The sequence below is a fragment of the Sceloporus undulatus genome, chromosome 4 (assembly GCF_019175285.1).
Source record: "Sceloporus undulatus isolate JIND9_A2432 ecotype Alabama chromosome 4, SceUnd_v1.1, whole genome shotgun sequence".
Classification (NCBI taxonomy): Eukaryota; Metazoa; Chordata; class Lepidosauria; order Squamata; family Phrynosomatidae; genus Sceloporus; species Sceloporus undulatus.
The window spans coordinates 204,774,236-204,799,441 of NC_056525.1; the positions used below are offsets into that span (position 1 = coordinate 204,774,236).

Below are 25,206 nucleotides of genomic sequence, written 5' to 3' on the forward strand. Positions count from 1 at the left end.
TAAATGACAGGTTCTGAACACTGATGGATTAAGTCTCATTGAAGAGCCAGGACCTAGCTTGAAGTATACAAGTCCCTATTAATTAAACTTCCCTCTTCTCTAGTCTTCGGTGGATAAAATCATTTTCCCTATTCATTTTCTTAAGAAAGAGGACTTAATGCTCATGAATGCTATGCACATATTAGCAGAGAAAAATGAACAAAGTTTTTAAAAAGTCTGTTCAGTTAGCTAGAGACAGACAAAAAGAGCCCAGAATGAAACATAATCAAACTGGGATGTGATGCATTTTTGGCTTCATTAGCTATCATGCTATAGCAACCTTTATACTCATTAATGTTTTATTCATCCTTTCATGGGCCTTCAGAAGGAATCACCAATGGGCTACTAGTGTAACAAAAAGTAACCAGACCCCACTGACCTGTTTAACCCCATATGTGAAAGAAGAAAGAAAACAGCTGCCTCTTTTCATAGGAGAATAGTTCAGGTAGCTAGTATGTTCACTTTATTCTGCCTCACTTTTCTTTCCTTCTTTCTCTCAGAATAAATAAAAATGTTTTTCATGACTATCATCAGAGTTTTAACATGCTAAATTGATGCAGTAACTTTCCATGGGACATCTGTGCATCTACTGGACTCCATTTTAGAAACAGGTATGTTTGCCCTCTACTTCCAGAGCTTATTTGTGTTACTTGAGAGTAGTGTGTTTTTAACTTCTCATGTGAATGTGATATTTGCATTTCTTTTTAAAATATCTTGGCCTATCAAGGCATATACCACAATGTGATAGGAATAGGAAATTAGTTTATTCTACCTGTAATATAAGGCCGAATGTTCTTAAAATGAGATTGCATGTTTTATAGTAAAATGCAGATTAATTATCTGATAATTTTGCCGCATTGTATATTTATCTTGAAATTATTTTAAAGCTGAGATGTTATGCATATCTACTTGAAAGTAAACCCTGTTGAACTCTTTATTACATTCTAAAAGTAAATACACATAAGCGGTATGTATTACCATGACTGGATTTGTTTAACCTAAACAAGAATGTTTAAGTACAGTCGACTGTTCTTATACACTGATATTTTATACACAGATTGAAGCACCCACGGTTTGAAAATGTTCAAAAAAAGTATAAATTTCAAATATCAAACCTTGATTTTCCATTTTTTATAAGAGACACCATTTTGCTATATTTAATGGGACTTGCGCATCCACGGATTTTGTTACCCATGGGGGATCTTGGAACCAAAGACCAGCGTATAACAAGGGTCCACTGCATATTGGTTTTCCCTTTCCCCAAGATCTAGTGGTATTTATGGATTTATTCTGACTGGAGTATGTCCCCAAATCCTTCCCACAATCTGCATTATTCTATATAGCTAAATATTCTGTTTCTGAATAAGTGGCTGGATTATAAATAGCTAAATGAGCCAAGCTAACCCATATACTGAGGATGCTGAAATCCAATAAAAATGTATGGGATTGAAACTTTGAGGAACAGTCCCTTACATGTTTAATCAAACAGGCATCCCACTGTGTTCAGGGGAGCTGACTTCCAAGTATGTGTGCACAGTCTTGTCATTTTAATGCAGCACAACATCCAGTACATGTTTACTCAGGAGCAAATTGTATTGTAGCCAATGGGGCTAACTCCCTTGTATTTAGAATAGCAGTCTCAGGCCTGGGACAGATCACCTGAAAAGGGCGGCTTGCCGGCAGCCTTTTTTCCTCCAGAGGGAAGCCGCAGCTGCCATACCACATGGCTTCCCTGTGGAGGAAAAAGAACCTGAGGAAAGCAAGTTCTTTTTAAGCCGCAAGGGTGGCATAACAAGTGCGCCACTGGTGCACTCATTAAGTAATCGCCACACAGCAATGTGCAGATGCCACACGGCACTTACGTAACAATGGTGGTGCCCGTGTACACAGGGCATCACCATTGTTATGCTGCCCATATGTTCTAGGGTTAGGGACCATTTGGTTGCTGCGCAGTCCCTAACCCTAGAATCACCGCTGGTATGCCACTTTATGGCGGTATGTAACGCACCTCAATTAACAACCTAGAAAGCTTATTGCATGAAATCTTCCACTGGCTTCAATAACTCAGATTTGACTTTAAAAACAGCAAAAAACTCAAAGAAACAAAGTATCCTACAATGTAACTGCCTAATTTATAAGGAATTGCTTAAAGATAGTAATGAGTAGTGAAGTCCTTGAAAGTTGCTTTTTATTGGGCTCTTTTCTTTGTATAGAGCCTGTCTCCTTTGATGTTGTTGGGTGCAACACTAGTCCCCATGTTGCTATCATGTGAAACATGTTCCAGACACACAATTCTTAATTAATAATATGTAACGCAGCCAGCAACTTAATTATTAAGAGACCTGAGGTGACCCTCAGTCTTAATGGCAGGGCAAAACCAACATTCAGTTCCCTTAATGGGAAGTGTCCCCTTGTGTTCTCTTGCGACGTTTATTTCCTTTGAGTAAAGTCAATATCAATAAACCATGCAGAAAGATATATTCATATATTTATTATAATAACACAGTTGCAAAAAGACATAATTAATATAAAACAATGTTAGATTTCCCACTGGAGGTGAAATGGTTGTTCCAACAGTTATTAGTTTAATGTGAGCCTCGTGTAACATTTATTGTTTTAGGAAGATGGGGGTGGATAGTGTATCATCATGGTTTACTATTTGAATGTAATAAGGAAACGGCAGTCCTTACAATATGAAACTCTAGCAAAACATGGCCCAGTAAATAATGTATGAATTGGTGCAGTGTATTGTTTCCAGTTGAGCAGTCAGGAGAGAAAGGCTTAGCACCGGTTTTATTTAAAATGGAGTTCTTAGCATAGACAGATTTCCATGTGCAAAAGAAAGAAATTAAACAACTCCATGATTTATTATACTTCTACAGCTTTTGGTTTGGGTGCAAGAATTCCAGAGCTTGTACAAGAACACATTTACAGTAATATGTTCCAGCATCCAAGGCTATTGTACTAGATTTCCCCTCCCTGCACTCAGTGTTAGGAGTGCTTCCTTCTGTCTCCAGGCAGGGAGAAAAATCATGGTACAAGTGGAACCAGAGGCAGAAATAATTTGAATTTTGTATACAAAGCACTTTCAGGCTTTTAACCTTGGGCACACACTCCTAACTGATGTCAATGCCGTTTGCTTGAGCACAAAGGTGTGTGTATGTGTGGCACCTGTGCAACTTTGATGCAACAAAAAGCCAGAAGTGATGTGAAGACAGATGGTAGGTCTCCCATTTTGTACTATTTAGACCAAGGTAGGGAATAGTGCATTTGCATTGCAACAATGGTGCTGTACAGATCGGCGCAAGGCCTGCACACATACTAGGGTTGCCTCGGGGCATCCTTTCCTTTCTACATGGGTGCCGCCATTGCGACGTCATGGCCACGCAGCCTCTAAATGGGGCAGCGCGGACATGACGTCTTGGCATCGCTGAAGGGCGCTTGTGGCGCCCTTTCAGTGGCGCCAGAAGGAGCTCCGTTTCGGAGCTCCTTTGGCCGTGCGTATCGCTGGTGCAGCCTTTAAACTTTTGCGCCAGTGATACAAAGAGAAAGGGGCCGAGCAGCCCCTTTCTCCCTTTCCCCACCACTGTCAGAGTCCTTGAAGCCCCAAGGACACCCCTTTCCAGGCTGCGGGGAAGTGGCCTTTTGTCGCTTCATTGCAGCCTGGAAAAGTGGTGGATTGGGGCTTCGGGGCTGCCGCTGTGGCAGCTGAGGCCCCGATTCATCAGGGAAAGAGGCAGGTGCAGGCCACCCCAAAGGGGCAGTCTGTATCCCACCTCTGTTACCCAAATCAAAGTGGAGGATTGGAGGGTCCCCACCACATATCTCCATGGTGTTTTAGATGTTGGAGAAATTAGCTTTGGGAAAGGTTGTGTAACCTTTAGGATGGATTGCACCTGTATATACCAGTAATAACTGAGGAGAACTCCAGGTTTAGGTGAATTATTGGTTTTTATTTCAAAAAATGCAGAGTGCAGTCACACACACACACAATACCAATTTACACAGAAACAGCAACCAGAGCTAACCAAAAAGGAAACATGAAAACTGGATAACAGGATTTGAAGGGGGTTGGGGGTTGGGGTTATACTTACCTATCCAAAAAGCAGAGTACAGGAAGCAAGGAGAAGCATAAAAAGTTTTCTTTTGCCTGGGCCTATTAGGAAGGAAGGGTGCATTCCTAGGGGTGAGATGAGTTGAGTTGGAAGTGAGTTAGATGGAGGAAGGGAGATGGAGGAAAGAGAGGTGATGCAAGGGAACATGACAGTAGAAGTGGAAGGGTGCAAGGAGCAAGAAAGTTAGGCATGATGGGGCAAGGTGCAACATAGGGAGATGTAGTATCACAAGGCAAGGAGATGCAGCAGCAAAGTGTAAAGAACAAGCTTGAGGTGAGTCCAGAAATAACAAGGATGAAGCAAGTTAGGAGCTTAGTAATGGAGGCAAGAAAACAGCAGTAGAGGTCCCACAGGAAGAGGGAAACAGTGCAATTCATTGCAATTCATTGCTCTTGTTCTCTGCTCCCTGAAAAGCCATGATGCTACCTGGAGGGGAAAAGAACCTGGGATAAGGCAACAGGAGAGCACAGATAGAAACTTAATGAGGTAGATGCTTAATGTGGATCTTCAGTATTGAGAAATGAATCCAAACAATTCTGAATAAAAGATAAAAACATTTTGATGAATTCATTACACATGTATTTGTCTTGGGAGTATGTTGACATTTGAGCTGTTTACTCACAGATACATACTACTAAGTTAAATGTAGATGAGAAAGGAATACCATTTACCACTACAATGTAAACTCTACTGAGGGGATGGGAATAGCAGATACAAAAGTGAGGATGGAGGAAGGGCTTCTTGTGACATTTTCTTGGATCTGTAGACTGTTGCCATTAGTGAAAAACAGATGACAATAAAACAAAACAATATAAAACAAATAGTAGCCTGATGAGAATATCATTGGAAGTGGCTGTGCATAGGGAAAATGTTAATACTGTTTTTCTTTTATTTGTAATGCACTATGAATGTACATGTCCACTCCCCTTTTATTCCCCACAATAATCCTGTAAGGTAAGTCTGTTGAGAGATATTGGTGGCCCACAGTAACATGGTTAGTTTAATAAATAAGTAGATATTTGTACTTGTCCCAGGTCCAGGTCCAATAGTCTGAACATATTCCCCAAGCTACAGAGTATGTATGTATGTATTTATTTATTTTGGAATATTTGCACAAACATAATGAGAACATTTATGTTTCATATATATCTTATACGCATTGGCTTATACACTATAGACAACATTTTTAATAATTTTGTGCATGAAACTGTTTGTGTACATTGAACCATCAGAAAGCAAAGGTATCACTATCTGAGCCATTCATGTGGACAGTTTTGGATTTCAGAATTATGGATAAGGGTGACTCAACCTGTATTCCCTTAAGTTTTAGTAGTCATCCGTATTCACAGATTTTTTTTTATCCATGGATTCAAGCATCAACAATTTGAAAATGTTCTTTAAAGTATATAAATTCCAAAAGCAAACCCTGATTTTGCCATTTTATATAAGGAACACTATCTTACTATGCCATTGTATATAATGGGACGTGAGCATCCATGGATTTTGGTATCCGCGGTTGGTGGGGGGGGGGCTGCAAACAAATCCCACCAGATACCAAGGACCCACTATATTTGAAGGTGTTTCTCTTAGCAGTAAAATAGCCATATCTCTCAAGTTCTAGGTTTATGTGACTTACATGAATGAGGGCTAGAAATAATGTGTATATATAAGGATCAATCCTGATTTTAAAGTGTGAAACTATATAATGTGTGCATGTATGTACATGACAATTGCAATTCAGACTAAGGTGAGGGAACCTCCACTAAGAAGTTCTCAGACTTTACAGTCAGTAGTGGACTGGGTAGGTTTAACATTAATGAAATGTTCAGTTTGAAAAGCAGAAATTTAGCATAGCTTTACCATCCACTTCCTTAAAGATGAAGGAATCAGGCAGTAGCAACGGACCACTGCAACAGTACATGGAGGGATGGGTAGGATTATAATTTCCACCCCATAGCAACAGAACTACCTGGTAACCAAGGGTGGAGCAACAGCTGCCACAGAATAGTTTAAAACCAGGCAGTTATTTGTATTGCAGAAGACATGTAGGAAAACTGGTAGTTCCCCACATGAAATACAAATTTGTATTTCACCATTGTGAAGTAGCAAAAAAAAGAATATAAGGGTTATTGGAGTCTTTCAAAGTTTCTCTGGTTTTTTGTGAAATTTAACGTTAAGAAACATTACTCCCTTGGGTTCCTTTCTTGCACAATAGAGTTCTCGGAAATGCTTTGATAAGATGGCTGAACCAAGGCAGCGTGCTTTATCTACATCCGGAGAAGCACTCTATGAACTTCTGGGTCTTGAGAAGGGGTCGTCCCATGATGAAATCAAGAAATGCTACAGGTATTTGTGAAACTTCTAGCCTAACACATTTTCTAAGCATATCACTACCACATTCTGTCATTCACACATGCCATTGTATTCAATCGCCATCCATAATTTTACATATATATCTTTTTAAAAATCTCTTTCACTAACAGACACTTCCAAAGTTTCCAAACTATGCCATTCTGTGGTTCTTCAGATGTTTCTGGATGTCACTCCCATAATTTATCAAGATTCATTTTGCAGGGGTCTTTTCTCACTACACGACTATATGAAAACCAAGGTGACTTTGGACAAGTCATACACTCCCAATTTCAGAAAACTCTTCAATAGATCCTATAAGTCAGGAAAGTCTTGAAAGCACACAACAGCAGCAACAGCAACAATAAGGTTTACCTTAAGGTTGCTATAAGTCAGAAATGACTTGAAGGCACCCAACAACAAAATAATATAAATAATTATTATCACAGTACTAATGCTGATTTAGTAACATTTAGAAAATTGGTAACATTAGAAATCATATTGCTTATGTTTTAGGAAGAAAATAATATAAATAATGATAATCATAGCAACAATGCTAATTATATCTTCCCATATCCTTCTACATAATTTATTTCTATTTGTTTCCCAGCAATGAGATTTACAAGAAGGAAACAGAATGCACTTGTGGGTGCACATGCACACCATGTGTGTTGTAATCTGTTCAACCCATAAAAACCCTTGTACCAATTTACGCCAATTATATGCTGTAAAGCATCCCATAATTTTCTGAAAACTGGTCTGTTACAGCATATTTGGAAGTTACTCCCTCATGTTTTTTACCTTATAGATTAGTACAGCTGTCTTGTTGACGGAAAAAGCTTTCTAAAAATGTGGCATGTGTGTTGTGTGTCTTCAAGTCATTTCTGATTTATGGTGACCCTAAGGCAAATCTGTCGTGGGTTTTCTTGGCAGGACATGTTCAGTGGAGGTTTGCCATTGTTTCCTCCTGAAGCTAAGAGAGTATGACTTGCCCAGTGGGTTTTCATGGCCAAGCTGGGAATCGAACCTTGATCTCCAAAGTTGTAGTCCAATGCTCAAACCACTATGGCACACTGGTACTGCCAGTTAAATTTATAGTTGACATTGGTGACCATGGTTATATTATCTTCCTATTGTTTTTCACACTGGGTGGGAGGAAAAAACACACTAAAATTTCTCCAGTCCCTGAAGCGGAGAGTCATTATGGAAGAACGAAAAGTGAACTGAGTTTTATTTTGCATTGTACATGAATAGTGATGAGTTATATAGCAGTCTATGGTAAAACTGACAGTGGTGTTTTACCCATCTTTATTAGCAATTACAGATTAAAAACAGAGGCTGCTTCTAAATAAAGTGGAAATATCAGAGGGATTTACACTTAATAGAATAGTTGTAAATACTTGCAAGACAAAATGATGAGTCAGACCCTTGAATTTCATTTAATTGATCCTGTAACTTATGCTAATTTGCTTGTGGCTGAACTAACCAGTTGGCAATGTGCTATAATAATCCTTCAGTACCTGACTTCAAATTTCCTATTGTTATTAGTTAGCATGATACTTGCCAAAACACCAGCACCTATGTTATTTAAATGTCATAAACACAGCACTGCTACAGGTTTCCAATTAAACACCAATTTATTAGTGAAAAAAAGAATTAGCATCAGAGCTTAGAAAAGTTACTTTTTGAACCACAGTTTGGGGAATCCAAAAATGTAACGCTCCAAGTTTGTAATAGTATTATTTCAATTAACAATGTTGTTACCCTTGGGTTACATTAGATCACTAGGACACATTCATGTATGTGGGTACACGTCTGTTTATTTACATATCCCATTGACACAATTAGGGTTTGGTAAGGAGAAATGGTTGCTGAATTGCCAAATATTAAGCTGAAATCGCTGCCACAATTAAACACATCTGATAGCTGCTGTGAAAGCTATAGGGATGCTGTTTCACTCCCTGATTTTGCCTGTTAAAGTGAGTAATATAACTGCTACATTCCCAGTTCTAGCTTCCTGCGAATGAGCAGTGTGTTGTTATACAGCCTGTTCTTCCCACACTTGCTTTCTCCTCTTGATAATGTGAGCCACTAAACTAATGAGGAATCAAATGCTCACCATGTTGTCTGATACGGATCATGGCTTATTGGTCCCATAGAAAATAGGATTTGGAAACTGGGAACAAACTTTGTTTTGAGGTGCCTGATAGAAACAGATATAAACCAAGTTACTCAATACAGAAGATATTGTAAACCAAGATATTGTAAACCAAGACAATGTAAACCAAGAGTGGGAAATCTGCTGCCATCCATTATCTTTTGCACTGAAACTCCCATCTTAGTAGCAATATCAAGTACATTTATATACAGTCTGTCAGTGCACTTAAGTATTCCCTAAGCAGTTTACAGTGTGTAAGCTAATTGCCCCCAGCAAGCTGGGTACTAACCTACAGAAGGATGCAAGACTGAGTTGACCCTGGAGTCCTGGGATCGAACTCACAACCATGTGGCTGTGTATGGCTGCAATATTGGCATTTAACCACTGCACCACCAGGGCTCCCTATCCAACATGGCCTAAGATGAGACATAATGAAAGCTTCAGTCAAACAGCATTGGGCAGACACATATTCCATATCCTTGATGTTAGTTCTAGTTTAGTGGTTCACATTAGCTGAAGGAGTTAAGTGGCAGGAAGCAGGCTGATATTAGTCAAAGGCACTTCCAAATATTTCTATTTGGAATTGCAGACTAAATCCTCTTTTGCCCCCTTCTTCATGATAGAGCTGCACCATACACATCACCTGGAACATGGGACTACATCTTTATTAAAACATGTTGTCTGTAGAGGTGAAGAAAATGTCCTGTTCTGTTGATACAGGCTGTATCTGCACTGCAGAAATAATGCAGTTTGACACCACTTTAATTGCCAAGGCTCAATGCTACAGAATTCTGGGATTTGTAGTTTGTTGTGGCACCAGAGCTCTCTGACAGAGAAGGATAAATAGCTCGCAAAACTACAAATCCCAGAATTCTGTAACATTGGGCCATGGCAGTTAAAACAGTGTCAAACTGCAGGTACAGCCACTGTTTCTCTGATATCCATATTGCAAAGATGATGGCTATCCACCCATTTTAAAGTTCCGGTTATTCTAACAATCCCACTAGATATTGTTTGTGGTGCAAAGTAAACAGAGAACAGAGTTGTGGGAACCTCTTTCCATCTCCTTTGGGACTAAATGTTTGTAAGGGTCAGGTGAGACAAGCAATCTTTTGATTCCTTAAAACATGAAAAGAGAAGAATGGCAAGTTTGGTTGGTGCCAGGTAATCACAGCTCACTGAATTGTGTGAAGGGGGGGGTGCATGGAAGAGGAAGAATACAAAACAGACGTTTGTCTCTAATAGAAGGCAGATAGGAGAAAGATGGTATATAGAGATAAGACAGAAGTGAGATGGAGAAAGATTAGAGATAAAGAAATGCTGTAATAGTGATAGGACAGTCAGCCAGAGATAAGAATAGAGTAGGGTTTGGGGGAGCTGCTCATGATTAAATAGTTCAGGGGTTTACAAGTGATCTAAATGTTTTTAATAAACTTCTACTTGTTTATTCTTTTTTATAACTGTGCCTGGCTGTTCCTATTAATTTTTGATTGCATGCTTGCACTTACCAAGTGAACCCACAGAACAACACATTCACTGGTCCACATAGCCTAAATAACAAATCCAGGAAGGGGCAAGGGGGCAAGGTGAGTGACAGGAGCCCAAAGAAGTTACTCATGGGCCTGTCTGGAGAGGGGATCCATCACAGGAATCCAGTGCAGTACTAATAGTTTGGTTTAATATTGATATCTAGATAACAGATGAATCCATTGCTTAATTAAGCAGTCTAAATTTTCCCATAGGTTTCAGTGAGTATTGCTAGGTAATTTGCCCAGCTTGTCTATGGGCGTATTGGCATAGTATTTTTTAAAATTATTATTCTAAAATGTTCTTCTAGAATGGGAGTGGGGAAGTGCAGCCCTAATGTCACTGGATTGCATCTCCTATCAGGCCTAGTCAACACTGTCAGTGATGAAGAAAGCTTGAAGTTGTAGTTGCAGCAATATCTGGAAGGCTACACTTTGCCCACCCCATTAGGACAAGAGCCTGTTTCATAAAAACAGTCTTGAGAGTACTCTGTCAAGCATTGGTATTGCCACTGGAGGGCATTGTTCAATTATCTTTTAGAAGTTACATGGTCAAATGTAGAATAGCCTTCTAAATTACTTTCTTTAAGTAACAATAGTACAACAAATGTTATCACTTAAGCCTTTTTAAAAAACAGTCCTTTGTTTTCCTTGTGGGTTCCAATTATCTGTAAATATATGTACCCTTTGCATGCAGGTTAGACAACCATATTTCTTTATTTGATTAGGGAAAGGTCCAAAGAAGCATGACCTTGGGACTGTCAGCTTCATGCATGCATTCCAACAATAGCAGTACTTTTCTTCTTTTACAATACATTTTCTGACCAATTCCTTATACAGTACCAGATTTTTACTGTCATTTCTCCCCAAGTATCTTCTATCTTTCAACTCCCTTTACTCACAGTCCACCCAAATCTGTTCATATATTTAGAGTTGTAACACTTTTGGGGGAGGAAAAAGTGCTATTAGAACACAATGGCTGGAATCCTTTTGGTGACATGCACAAGTCTCTGTATGTCCTTTTAACTTTGTTGCATGGTATCCTATACTATGAAGGAGGTACAGGATACCCTTACACATGTGCAGACTATCTCTCAGTTGCCAGAGTATGTTCCCATGTCCATTTATTGACTTTGGTCTCACCTCTAAGAAAGAGAGAAACAGCCAGGCACAGCTCCATCCATGCCTTTTTCCCAGTGACTAGCAAGAGCCCTACTTTTTCCATGTTCGCACTTCCTTTGCTGTAGCCTCAGAGGAATAGAAGAGCAGAAAGCACTTGTTAGGTTTAATCTCCTCCCCTGATGCCATTCCATTTTCCTTGTGTGTTCTGTCTTATTTAGATTGCAAGCCAAAGAGCAGAGAGCTGTCATATTAACATCTGTAAATAATTCTAGGAGCTTTTTTGTGGGCTTTTCGGGCTACGTTGCCATGTTCTAGAAGAGTTTATTCCTGACGTTTCACCAGCATCTGTGATTTCTGGGAACTTTTTTTGGCTAAGGATGGTTAATAAATGCACGAAATAAATAAGTAAATGGGGGGGGGGTCCCAACAGGCACAGTAAAGACATCATCCTCCCTGACCTCTCAAGGAAACCCTTCCCTCCCCATTTGCTAAATGGATGTGTAGGTGAGCTCCAGGAGATGACAAATAGGCTGAATGTGGGAGGTGGGAAAGAGATTGGCTCTGTCAAGCTGATGTATGATCTTGTTTCAGCCTATTGGGTTTCATTTTATTCTAACATTTATCTATTCCAAGAAAGGGCAGCTAAACCAGAGGAAGTTGTATCTGGTCAGATTCAGGAAGTCTTCCATATGAATGTTTACATGGGCCTTCAGAATGAATATGTTACACAGAACAGCAAAACCAAAAAGCAAAATAAACCCATGGTGTCTCATCCCTTTTTCAGTGTTAACTACTAATATTTTGTTAAAAGATGGCAAGAAGTCTGATTTTTGTCAAAAGCAGGCAGATTTTTTTTTTCAGTTTAACCCCCCCCCCCACACACACACATTTCTTTCTGCAAGACAATGAAATTTTATTTTGTCTATCTCTGAGAGATTGTGGTGCATTTTGAGTGGGTTTTGCACATTTTAATGCAAATTTTTCAAAAATGAAAAATGTGATAACTTCTCTTGTTGTATGGACAATGTGTAGCTTTGACTTTTGCAGACTTGATTATTTGCAGATTTGATTAATATGCTCTGTCTCTAGGAATCTCTAGGTCCTCCAGAGAAATTCTGCTGGAAGTTGACCATAGAGTTGAAAAAACACTTCTCAAGGCATTTGTAGGTCCTGCAACATGATTCTTTGGTCAAATGGGGGTCTTGTGCTCCTAACCCCAGTGAATGTGAAAGAAGTGTAGTATCATTGTTTTGGGGGTTTTGGGGGTTTCTGAGTGTGTGCGCACAGCTTTCAAAATTATATCTTACATAAAATGTAAGAAATGTAATGAAAGCCCTGGTTGATCTCTTGGTCTCAAGCTAGAGATGAGATGTCTTATGGGAGTTGGTAAATGTTTGACAATTTTTTGTTTTGTTTTCTACGATGACAATGATATAGTCTGTGCCAACTCAAATCGAAGCAAAAACAAACTTTTAAATAATCCCTAATTGTGTATTTTTTATGCTGGTAAAAACTAAGGTGGTTCTTTCTTTACTACTACAAGTAACAATGTAACATTTAACACATTCCTTTGGTAAGGTAAGGAAAGCATAGTAATGTTACTTATGCAAATAATCATAATGATCAGTATCATTTTGGGATTTTCCATTGCCTTTACCCATTATTTTATCTCATTACTTTGGAGAAGCTATGTCCTCTGCCATGTATTTATATGTTTATTTTATACCTGTCTTTTAATCAAAGGAAAGGAGATCAATTTCTGGCTGATTCAGAAGCTACAAAAGCTAGGTTTTCATAGTTTTAAAAAAGTATGTTGTCAGTATGCATGGTTGGAGAAAATGTAAAACAAATCAATATAAAGTATTCTCTTTAAAAAGGAACATATACTGCTAGCATCACGTGAACATGGTCAGAAATCAAAATCTGTGATAGACTTTGTAATTAAACAGTGAGCTTTTCTTTTTAAACAAGCAAGTACTGAAAATAATTTCAGGTTTTAACCAAACAAAATTGCCTTCTACTGCCTCACACAATATCTGTCTTGCCAAGCAGAATTTTGCATTAAAAGAAATGGTGTGAGATTTGGTGAGAACTTAAAATACACATGCCAGTAAAGCATCAAAGTAGCACCATTTATTGTTTGATCATGGAATCATAACTAAACAGACCTTCATACGCATAGTCTTCAAACATAATGTAATTATTCATGCAAAATCTACATCGGCTCGACTTCTTTTTTGTTTTTGTTTTCTCCATTAGTCCAAAACTAAGTTATGCAGTCTTCACACACTGCTCAGGAAAGAAATAGCTCTATTGTTATCTAATCACTGTGTTCTTTATCTTTTGTTGCCCGTTTAAGAAAGCTGGCTTTGAAATATCATCCTGACAAGAACCCCGATAACCCAGAGGCTGCAGAAAAATTTAAAGAAATCAATAATGCTCATGCAATACTAACTGATGTTTCCAAAAGAAACATTTATGACCAGTATGGATCACTAGGATTGTATATTGCTGAACAATTTGGTGAAGAAAACGTCAATACATACTTTATGCTTTCTAGCTGGTGGGCAAAGGTAAGTACTTAAATAAGTGGTCTATCCTCTTTCACTTTTTGACTGAGAGAAACAGCCATTGGTTTGCAATCTTGTTCTGTCTTGCTATTGCATCTTTCACAGAACCTGCAGAGTTCTAGGTAACTCAGTGTTGAACTGGTTTCAGTATCTAGAAGAGCTTTGCTCAACTCGCCAACTTATCTCAACTGCTTCAACAAATACAGCACAATAATAATGATGCACACCTTCAGGAAAGTGCTTATTAACGGATGTTTCTTTGTCCCTTTTATTTACTAATTAAGTATGCTGTATGCCACTTTTATCGCCTCAAGTAATTAATTATATCTGAAGCTAGAGCTCCAGGTTAATTTTGACTTTCTTTTCAGTAATGACTAAATGAAAATGACTCATTGCTCAAAGTGAAAAGTCCTCTTGGTGTGACAACCAGCTAATCAGTTATTGCAGTACAAACTTAGCCCTCTTCTGGGCTATATATGGCATAGCGTATGCGTAAGCAATAGTAATGCATAACACCATGTACCTTTATGGCACACCTTGGGTGCCTTGTGAAGGAGCTGGGAAGAGAAAATGGAAGATAGTAGGAGGAGGACACTGAAGGAGGAGCAGAATAGTACAGGCTGAACTGGGAGAATGGTTCTTGCAATTCTGATGGCATTAGATGTCTTACTCATTTGTTTTGTTATGTAATCATAAAGGTTTGGCATTTGTCAGTGCACATATCGCAAATGTTAACATTTCAATCAGCGTGACCAAATGTATTAGGCCTCAGGCATAAAAAAATGTGCCAGATCTCACACTTAATGTGCTATTCTCACTGCTATTTCTAGTTACTAAATCTTTGGACCAGAATAAATTGTTAGTTTAAATAGAACACAAACACACAAACACTTGCCATTTTTACACAGGAATTATATTTTAAGATGAAAATTGTGTAGTAATGTGTTTATATTATTATTATTATTATTATTATCCTTTATTTATAAAGTGCTGTAAATCCCATGAGTTATTCTCACAGTTTGGCTTTACCAGATGAATCTCAAGGTATCATTAGGAATTGTCTCTTTGTTTTTCATGATGGATATATGTATCTCTTTGTTTTTAATATTTAACAAGTTCATATTTCTCCAACATAGAGATGAAGTGATGAGAAAGCTGTATTTGTTGAATTCTGCCTCCCATTTAGCTATTAAAGGGATAAAGCCTTTAGAAAAGAAACAGCTGTGAATATAATTATTTGTCATTGGAAACAGTTTTCTGTTTTTTAATGATTCCAGTAAAAATGCCATTGTAGTTGTTTTCTCCACAGTTCCATCATTTATTTTAGTATCAGAAGAATACTTGTTTTCCATAGTGACCAACCACATGTTCCAGAAAGCAGGACACAGAAGCAGTAATTCTCCCCCTTCATCCAGGCAGGGACTCTGGAACTATTTTTAAGATGAGAGGGAACCTCAACATTAGCATGGAAGTTGGTATTAGTTTTGCTTACTTGCAGGGGAAGAGCAGATTACTTTCCCTATCCATTATCACTGAGACATCCTTAAATATGAACACTCTTACAAGCACAATGGTTAATTAGAAGTGTCCTCTATGTGTTCAATGTATGGTAGCTTACTCTTAAGCAAGCCTTCATAGGATAGATTGCAGAGTGCCTTTATTATTCCTGATCATTTAGTGCATGTCTCATTGATAAATCCCAAGGAGGCTTGAGTAGATAGGAGTCTGGGTGACCCAATTTTGCCAGATCATTTCAAGAAGGCTCAGCTACCCTTGCCTAGTCTCAATAGGTAACAATTCCTCACTGTCCTCCCAGTTCCAGGGTCCATGTCCTTGGTAATGGATATTAAAAGTGAATTATGCAATGAGTGAAGAAGTGCTAATCTACTACAGTGGACCCTTGTTATATGCTGGGGTTTGGTTCCAAGATCCCCCGTGTATAACAAAATCTGTGTATGCTCAAGTCCCATTAAATATAATGACATAGCAAAATGGTGTCCCTTATAAAAAATGGGAAATCAAGGTAAATTTATACTTTTTTGGAACATTTTCAAACCGTATATGCTTGAATCTGTGTATAAAAAATCCGTGTATAAGAAGGGCCGACTGTACTAATCAGTTTTATTGGTTTAGATTCTCAGTACATCAGTAATTTTAAGCCAAGATTCCTTATTAGTTATACAACTTTGGGCACAGTTCAAATTTAGCAAAGAACTTACATGTGTTTTTTCCTTAAAATTATTTGCTTGACCATGTTGTCTACTACCATTTGCACAAGACTGGTTGTATAAAGTAACGTCTGGGTGCTAGGCTCCAGTGCACTGGCTTGTTCAACCAGACTTATTTTTTGGGTAATTGCCTTTTACCAAAAGGCCTCTTATTTCTTGGTAATTCTCAAAACTTGCAAATGATTGCTTAAATATTTTGTTAACTAATTCTAGGAAGATTAACTGCAACTAACTTCTCAATATAGACACAATTTACTTTAGCCACCTTTTCCTCAATGAGCAAATTGTGTATGGAAATGAAGTAACAAGTCCAGTTTTAATGATGGATGGTCATTTGTGGACAAAGACATAGCTATTGGATATGGAAATGAGGTGGCAAGATCAGTTTGGCCTTGGAAACTAGCCTGTAGGTAGGAAGAATAAATGAGTGTAGGACACCCCCATAAAGATGGCGTCAGTGTTGAAATGTGTGTAGTAAGGCAGGAAGCCATTGTCCCTATTAGTCCATTGCTGAAGGACTGTAGTTCATGGATTCTAATTCTGCTGTTTCTCTTTCCAATCTACCTTTGTAGTTCTTTTCGTCAAGCCACTGTTCTGAGGTCTGAGACAGAATGCCCAGGGAGATTGAAATGTTCTGCCACCAGTTTTTGTGTACTCCCATTCCTAATGTCTGATTTATGTCCCTTTTCCCCCTGGCACAAGGACTGGACTATTTGCCCTATGTAGAGTTCTGATGGGCATTGATGACATACTAAGGCATAAATCACATTGGAGAATGAGCCCGTGGGTGATGCCATTAGGTCTTGTGATGACATATCCTGGATAAATGTGTGGGCAGTCCCACAGAAGTGGATTCCCAGATATAGATCCACAGATGTGGATTCTAAGAGTTGTGATCTAAAAAGAGTAACATTTCCACACACTGATTGTCTTAGTCCCAGTCAGAATTCATTAATTCAGTAAGTCAGATTCATCTTTCTTTAAAAAACCAAGTAAGTTTGATTTTACCATGTGAAAGGGGGCTGTGGGCACTGGCTATCCTATAACGTGACTCTGAATATTTCCCTGCTTCTTTTCTCCTTCCTTCTAGGCCCTGTTTGTTCTTTGTGGCCTTTTGACTGGCTGCTACTTTTGCTGCTGCCTGTGTTGCTGTTTCAACTGTTGCTGTGGAAAATGCAAGCCTAAAACACCAGAAGAAGAGCAAGAATTCTGCATGTCTCCTGAAGATCTGGAAGAGCAAATTAAGAGTGACATGGAAAGAGGTGTTTATTATTGTAGGGTAGCAGATGTACTGTTTAAGAAGGAGGGGGAAAAACTTGAAAAAGACTATTATTTTCTTAAATACATACCCTGGGGGTTCTACTCCAGCTCTTTAGCTCTGGTGTTGTTAATTTGAGAAAGGATACTAAATTGAAATAAGTGTTAATTGAATCCGTACCTGCTGCACAGGTTACTTTAAGAGCTCAGCAGGTGGATGCTTGTTAATGTCACTATTAATCTGTGTGCCTTACCCTTTGCCCTATTTTCAAACTTAATTTTTAAGCAGAACTTGGAAAGTTACTTTTAAGACAAATGAATATAAAGACATGTTGAAGCCATCCTTAACCCAGCAGGTTTAGAGTAGCACCCCACCATATCTCACAGTTATTAATGGTTTCAGCACATCATATTATCTATTCATCTTAAAAATAATTATCCAAAGGCTGGCATTATGATGAGTTAATTCCAACAGGCCACTAGTCTTCATGAGTTTGACAATTTCACTACAGCCTGTAGTTCTCCTTTTTGTCTCTAGATAGAATCTCTGTGGAGTTTATCACATGGAAGGAATTTCTCTTAATTTCGAATGAAAAGAAAGTGGGGCCAGAATGCATTCATATGAAGTTGCTAGTTTAGCGAAATTACATGAATGCTCATTGCATTCAAACTGGCTCCCCATTGCCCAAAAATAGCATGCCATTGCCCGAATTTGCGTGTGGCAGTCTATCATGCAATAATGTGAAACTGCACGATTGCGCTCAGACTGACTTCCCATTACCCGAATTTGTGTGTAGTGGGTTATCACACAATAACGTTAAACCCCATGATTGCGTTCAGATGGCCATTGGATTATACTTCCAATTCCCCTTGTCTGATAAACTCCTATAATAGAAACTAGCAGATATTCAGCAACAGATGCTACATCTCCTATCACTACTTTTTTTTGTGCTTGAAAAGCTACACACCTGAGCCAATCAGCATATCTGGCAGCTTCAGGTGAAGGACAAGATAATGCCTCCTCCCCTGCCCATATACAAAAGCTATCTGCAGTGGGATCTGGATTTCAATTGAACACTGGCAGTGGGATAGTGGCTACTACACCCTTGAAGCAGCAAGGAAATACAGAAGCCATGGGAAGTCTTGTGGCATGCACATGGCCATTTTCCAAAATGGAGAAAGCAACTGGAAAATTCAGGTTGTGTAGCCAGTAAGTTGCCCCGCTCCTGTATCCTGGCATCTGCTCATATTGCAGGCTGATGTTAGGAAGACCAAGGCCATCTTTTTATTTACCATCAAACATTGTTTTTATTCTGAGTTTCCCTGCCTACATACAAATCTGGATATTTCTTTCTGTCTGTGCACAAAGGCTATTCCATTTCTTATGGTAGGGATTGTTTGGAAGTAAAATAGAAGCCTTGGTAAAATATTTGCTTTTATTACTGAAATTCTCCTCATTTGTGCCTTTAACAAATGGATATCACAAAAATTTATCTGGGGCAGTGTATTGCAACTGCAGAAGTTCTGTGCTGGGGAAAAGCTATACCTGTGGAACTGGTGTATGTTCAGTGGCAGTCAAAGGTACATAGCCTTTATTCAGATAGAAACATTTAACAGGTAGCAGGACTAGGTCGCCATCAGATTTTCAGCAGCAATGATTCTGACATAGTAAATTTGGAGCAGGGGACCCCATGCAGCTCTATTCAAATTCCAGGCTATTTGTACAAACATGATGAAAATTAGATTGTTTCATATTCTAGAAAATCAGATGTGTCAACCTCTTCTGCATCTGAACATGTAATAGCAAATGACCGCTCTGAGAAGGGAGGTGTCATTATAACTAAAACAGCAGTTGAAAGAAAATGAATTTTAACCACGACAAGCTGATGGTGGCTGAAACAATATACTTGATTGAAAGTTGTGAACCCTTTGCAACATGGAAAGAGAGCTGTCTCTTTACCAAAGGATTGTTTCCTGGGAGTAGGGACTGGCCATCGCCTATTTGCATCCATGTTTAATGCATTTATGCAGAATTTAAATTGCCCAAAGATGAGACCAAACAAAAGCAGTCCAGGTGTCAATTTTATTTTCTAAGAAATTCAAACTTGAATGTCCTAGCAGACATTCAAGTTCATAACTTTCTGCAATCCCAGGAAGCACTTTCTCAGAATATGTTGGTATGTTCTCTGCTATGTGATGCTTCAACCTTCTTGTTCTGGATAGTTAAGGGAGTCAGAGCAGGAGTGACCAAAATGGCAGAGAGATGGCTAATACTTCCCCGAAAAAGGGATCTGTGTTGTTTGATCTGAAAACAGCAGTTCTTAATCTTCTGCCAAAAAGCCCTCTCTAGCTATCACTATGAGCCAGTGTGGTATAATGGTTTGAACTCATACTATGGTCCTTATCGCATGGGAAAAACGTGCAGTGTACCTCTGTCGGGATACAGTTGCTTACAGGATGCAGTCTAAATTAAAAATGCTACCCATGCTGCTGGGCAACTGCATCCTGGGTCCCAACCATGTTCAGCCAGCCAATTTGCAAACACATTGGCATCGGCAGCATTTTTAATGTGATAATTCCTGACTGCATCCCATAAGAGACTGTATCCTAGCAGGGGTAAGTCATGCCTTATTTGCCAAGCAATAATCTCCTATGATTCTAGAGACCAAGTCCAAATTCCTGCTCAGTCATGGAAACCTACTGGATGACCTTGGAAAAGTCACTCAGTCTCAGAGGAAGGCAAAGACAAACCCCTCTGTGTCTGAACCAATCTTGTCAAGAAAGATTGGTTAACCTTAGGTTCACTAAAAGTCAGAAATGACTTGAAGGCACACAGCAACAACTACAAGAGGCATCACTATATAGGATGTCAAGATCCACTATTCCATTTTAAGGTGCTTGTCCATGTAGTAGTGACTCAACTATACTTCGTGGACCAGATTGATTAGCTCAACCCATTTCAACATGATTTCTTTCATGTTTGTGGGATGGAAATGTCTTTGGCCAGTCTGGAAAATGGTCTGTGTCATGTAGTCTGCCTGCTGGACCCTGTTGGTTCTTAGTAGTTTTTCCATAGCATCTACCACAGTATCTTTCTAGATCAGTGGTTCCATACTTGAAACTCCATATATCATTTAATTTAAATTCCCAAAAGCCACAGCCAGAATAACCAATGGTCAGGAATTTGAGAAGTTATAACCTGACAATATCTAGGTGGCTGTGTCTGGGAACTACTGTTCAAGATCATCTCACTATCATGGTATTTTGGAGCAGCATGTTATAGTAACTATAGTACTTACTGAATGATAGATTACAGTCAATAAATACCTGCTTGGTCTTACAATGTTCAACAGGGATTTATCATATATATTGAACTGGTGTGGAAGGTCATTTAGAGCTTGGAAGCAGGCTGTAACCATGTTGTGAAGTATACGCAACTTTAAAACTCCTTGCCATTTTGTTTCAGGAAAGCTGTGGAGGTTCTGAACAGTTAGTTGCCTGAAGTCAGTAGTAGATTAAATGCAGTCTGAATGAAACAGAAGTACAGTCGGTCCTCGCCTTACGCGGGGGATCCGTTCCGGATCCCGCCGCGTAAGGTGAATTCCACCTATGCTCGAGCCCCATTGGAAACAATGGGGCTTGTGCACGGCGGCACGGCGGCGCGGCGGCGCATGGGGCGCAACGGGCGCTCGCACCCATTCCACCTCGCGCGGCTTGAGCACGTATGCTCAAGCCGCGTATGGTGCGCCTGCGTATGGCGCGGGCGCACTGTACTCAATAGGGTATCAGCCCATTATAGATGGTATTGTGTGTGCCTTGACAGATCAGGTCCAAAATTATAACCAAGAGAAGCTGATGGTAGCTGAAATGATATAGTACTTGACTGAAAATTGTGAACCCTTTGCAGCATGGAAAGAGAGCTGTTTCTTTACCGTAGGATCATTTCCTGGAAGTAAGGACTGGCCATTGCTAATTTGCTTCTCAAGTTTTATTTGGACAGATTCTAGAGCCCACACAGTGGCTAAGTACACACATTTGTGCTCTATACAGCATTTTTGGTAAGATCTTAGCACTGAACACTTGAATTGCTGATGGTATATACTGGCCTTCCTTAGCATTAAAAAAACGAGATAAGTGAGTTAAAACTCCATTGCACATTTGCTATAGCATAAGACACCAGGAACTAGTAGATTGGAAAATTGCTCCCAAATATTTATAAAATTTGACCTGTTCAATTGGCTGTGTATTGATTTGCCAGCAATGTTTACATTATTTAAGAGTGAAAACTAAAATTATTTAATTGCCAGCTGTTCAGTATTGCAACAGACATCCAGGGCTCTTAATGGACATCTCAAACCTACACATAACAATGACAGAAGCACGTCATCATCTGCATAAAGTAGAATATATATATGTATATATATAAATCCTGTTCTTTTCTTTGTTTTAGATGGAGAAGCTCCCATTCTGCTTCAGCCAACAAATGCATCTGAGAAGACCCAGCTTATTGGAGATAGTCGTCGCAGCTATCATACAGATTCATAAACTAGTTATCGACAGATTCTTACAGAATGTCACCAAAAGAGTTTGGCATCGTAAAGCACGATTAAAACATTTTCACACATGACACTAGGAAGAATCCTGTACTATATACATGCATGGGATTAAGTCCTATTGATCTCAGCTGACAATGGGCCTACTTCTGAGAAAGCATGCATAGCATCACATTGTAAGAGCACATTTGAGATCTTCAGTCTCTCTCTTTACTTGTATGTATGAATGTTGCTGAATATGAAGTGGGAAAGAGCCTTTTCAAAGAGACGGTGCTTATATCAAACGGAAAAAACTTTTCTTGTGTCATCTGTGAAAATGTCTCTAGTTTTAATCCATAATTGCACTTCATTTACAGTTTAGGCAGTGATTATTTAGATGTAGTTCTTTCTTTAATACTAGGAATGTTATATATTAATAGACTCACTGACTTCATTTTCCATCACAGTATTGCAATCATATGGATCATAGTATACATTTTCTTCCTCAGTTTATACTTTTACAGCAACCTCCTGAGATTCTTTTCATAATTATGAAAAATGACTCTTAGTCTTCCATTTGAGGAATATATATGTAAACCAAAATACAAGGACAAAGGGATATTTTGCCCAAAGAAAATAGTTGCAAGATTCTGTCAGCTCCTTGGAAAAAGGACTAGACAGTTAATCAACAAATAAACAGATTTGCTTTCATGTCTGTTGGTACTATGACCAAAGCAGCGATTGATTATTCTTTGTAAGCTGAGATAGTTCCCAAAGAACAGTAAATGAAAGATAATTGTATCTGTCTTTATCAGTTGAAATTCCTGCTTCTGTACCCTAGTTTGGTGCATTTGTGTTATATTAATGCAGCAACACATTAATCTTTGGTGTACACAATGTTTCTTCACTACAAAATCAAGTGAAATTAGCAATCTACAGATGAATAATAAGCCATTCCAGACACTTGAGGGATACATGGCAAACGGAAAGTGATAAAATGTGTACTTCCACACCTACACACATCTGTGCTCACAACAGCAGCTGTTTAGGTTGTTTACTTAAATATTTATAAGTTGAGTTATATGTACAAATAATATATCAGTATCTATTAATTTATGAATGACAACAATCCTATTACAATGGATAATGATAATGCTTCTCATTGGTTAGGAATTTCTTCCTTGACTCTGATAGCTATGGAAAGTGCATAGAAACAGCTTGTTGCAACCTGAATTTGTGCAAAGATTATGAGAAACTCAGTACAGAGGTCTTCCCTGGAACATTCTTTTGCTCCAGAAAGTGAGTTGAGCCAGGTTCCTTCTTTATACAACATACATGAAGTATCTACACATCTGTATAACTGAGGACTGCTAGCTAATAATTATTTTACAGTAATAGATTGTGTACATCCAAGGATAGTTTGCTGATGTGTCTTTGGAGTTGAACTGTGCATGCCCAAAACAAAAAGCAGAGAAGGAAATTATCTCAGTTTATTAAGACAAGTGGAATCATGGCTATAGTCCTGTATACATACATCTAGGAATAAAGCCCAGTGAAGTTTGTGGGACTGACATCCAAATAAGCATGCACAACAATAAGCTGGAAATGTAATCATTTTGAGTACAAAAAATATAGTAATTTGTTTTTTCACAATATCACATTGAGAATAAATCTAGTAATAATGACGATAGAAGCACTCAGTTTTAATGAAAGTACTCATGTGTAAGACCTCAAGAACAGGGCATATTTTAAATATCCTAAATTCAATATTTAAATTGCAAGCCATTTGACAACATGTCAGTTATTTTTCATGTAGCTTGTGTGGAGCTGTTCATTGTGTGTGCAGAGCTTTAAGACATATCAGGCAATTAGCAACAAACAAACTCTGCATCATTACAAATTTTAAATATGTTCACTACTTGGGAAAATTACTTTTTCAATTACAGCTTCCAAAATGCCCCCAGCCAGGATAACCATGCTATTTAGAAGATTCTAGGAACTGTTACCTTTCCCAAGTTATCTATATTACATTGAATGCTTCTCATTTTACATATCACATTATATCCATAAGCTGTCTGTATTGCATTTGCAAGTATTTAGCATTGCTCTTCTGAATTTATTGCCCTACTAATTTCAAAATGTACCATGTACACTGAATTTTTTTGCTGTCCAGTATATTACTTGAATAATAAAGATTCTCTATATTGTAAGAAATCGTTACGTTTTCTCTGCTGTGATATATATGTTTACATGTATCTCTAATTTTTATTCCCTTGTTCAGATAATTATCATTTTGCTTAACTTTCTGCATTCTGTGGCTTCTTGACTTTTCAAGCATTTCAAGGTCTTCCTTCCTTCCATGGAAGGAATTAAGTTTGTGCTCTCATTCTCCTTTTCCACTTATTATCTCATAAACTGTTAATTCCATTGCATGTTTTGTGTTTGCACTTTCTCATATTTCAGTGTACTGGTATGCTTCTATTTCATGTCCTATGTACCTCTTCTCCCCAGCCTTCTTTGTTTCTGTTCTCATGCTGTTCCTACCCCCCAAGTTTCTCTTTTCATTGAGAATAAATCCACGGTTTCTTACTATCATTTTTAAAAATTTTCCCATCAATCTTCTTGTTGTTGATATCTGCCACTTTCAGTTCTCTTCCTTAACATCCTTCTTTATCTATTTCTTTATCCATTTTCAATAGATTTTCCCAGTATTTTGTTGATAAAGTTTATTTCATCCATTCAGAAAACTCTTTATTTCATTCCCTGGCATATATTTATATTCCTCTTTGTCACTTTCCCCTCACTCTCCAGTTTCTGCTTCTGTGGCATCTTTTTCTTTACTTAAATCTGTTCCATGTCCTCTTGACCCATTCAGTCTTACTTCTTAATAATAATTCCTTACTCCATTCTTTCTTACCCACGTCATTAAACTCCTTCCCATGTTGCTTATTCAAAGCTGTCATTGGTTTCCAGTTTGTTTGCTGGCTGGCTGGCTGGCTTGACAAATTCTGTTCTACCTAGCTTTCTCTTCCTTCTTTTATTTCTAATTACTTGGATAGTTTTGTCCTTTAAGTGGCTCAGTTTTCTTTATTCTAGTTCATCTGGGCTTCTTTCAGTCTGGCTTTTGACCACAGTCTTCTACCGAAATTTCTCAATGTAACAGCTACATGTTAAATTAGAAGTACTTTTAATTTTTATTCTCCTCAGTTTTCATCAGCTTAAAAGACAGTTTATTCTTTAGTACTTGCTAGTTTCCTTCACTGTCTGGAATTTGGGGTACTATACTATTTTAGCTTCACTTTTATCTCAC

General features: G+C 38.4%; 1 protein-coding gene across 2 annotated transcripts; it reads left to right on the forward strand.

Moving 5' to 3' along the window:
* The first annotated feature begins 452 nt into the window (after positions 1–452).
* Positions 453–24,058, forward strand: DNAJC5B (DnaJ heat shock protein family (Hsp40) member C5 beta). Of its 2 annotated transcripts, none has more exons than XM_042464041.1 (5): positions 453–484; positions 6,370–6,500; positions 13,669–13,882; positions 17,198–17,369; positions 21,815–24,058. In XM_042464041.1, the coding sequence occupies exons 2-5, from the start codon at positions 6,394–6,396 to the stop codon at positions 21,907–21,909; spliced, it is 588 nt and encodes a 195-aa protein (XP_042319975.1). In that variant the 5' UTR covers positions 453–484; positions 6,370–6,393; the 3' UTR covers positions 21,910–24,058. The 2 variants fall into 2 exon arrangements, with proteins under 2 accessions (XP_042319975.1, XP_042319974.1); XM_042464040.1 differs by lacking the exon at positions 453–484 and adding an exon at positions 507–650.
* The last annotated feature ends 1,148 nt before the right edge of the window (positions 24,059–25,206 follow it).

Coding starts and splice junctions, on each gene's coding strand:
- DNAJC5B (XM_042464041.1), top strand. CDS start 6,394: ATGGCTGAACCAAGGCAGCGTGCTTTATCTACATCCGGAGAAGCACTC. Junction 13,883..17,197: donor TTTCTAGCTGGTGGGCAAAG/GTAAGTACTTAA, acceptor CCTTCCTTCTAG/GCCCTGTTTGTTCTTTGTGG. Junction 17,370..21,814: donor TAAGAGTGACATGGAAAGAG/GTGTTTATTATT, acceptor TCTTTGTTTTAG/ATGGAGAAGCTCCCATTCTG.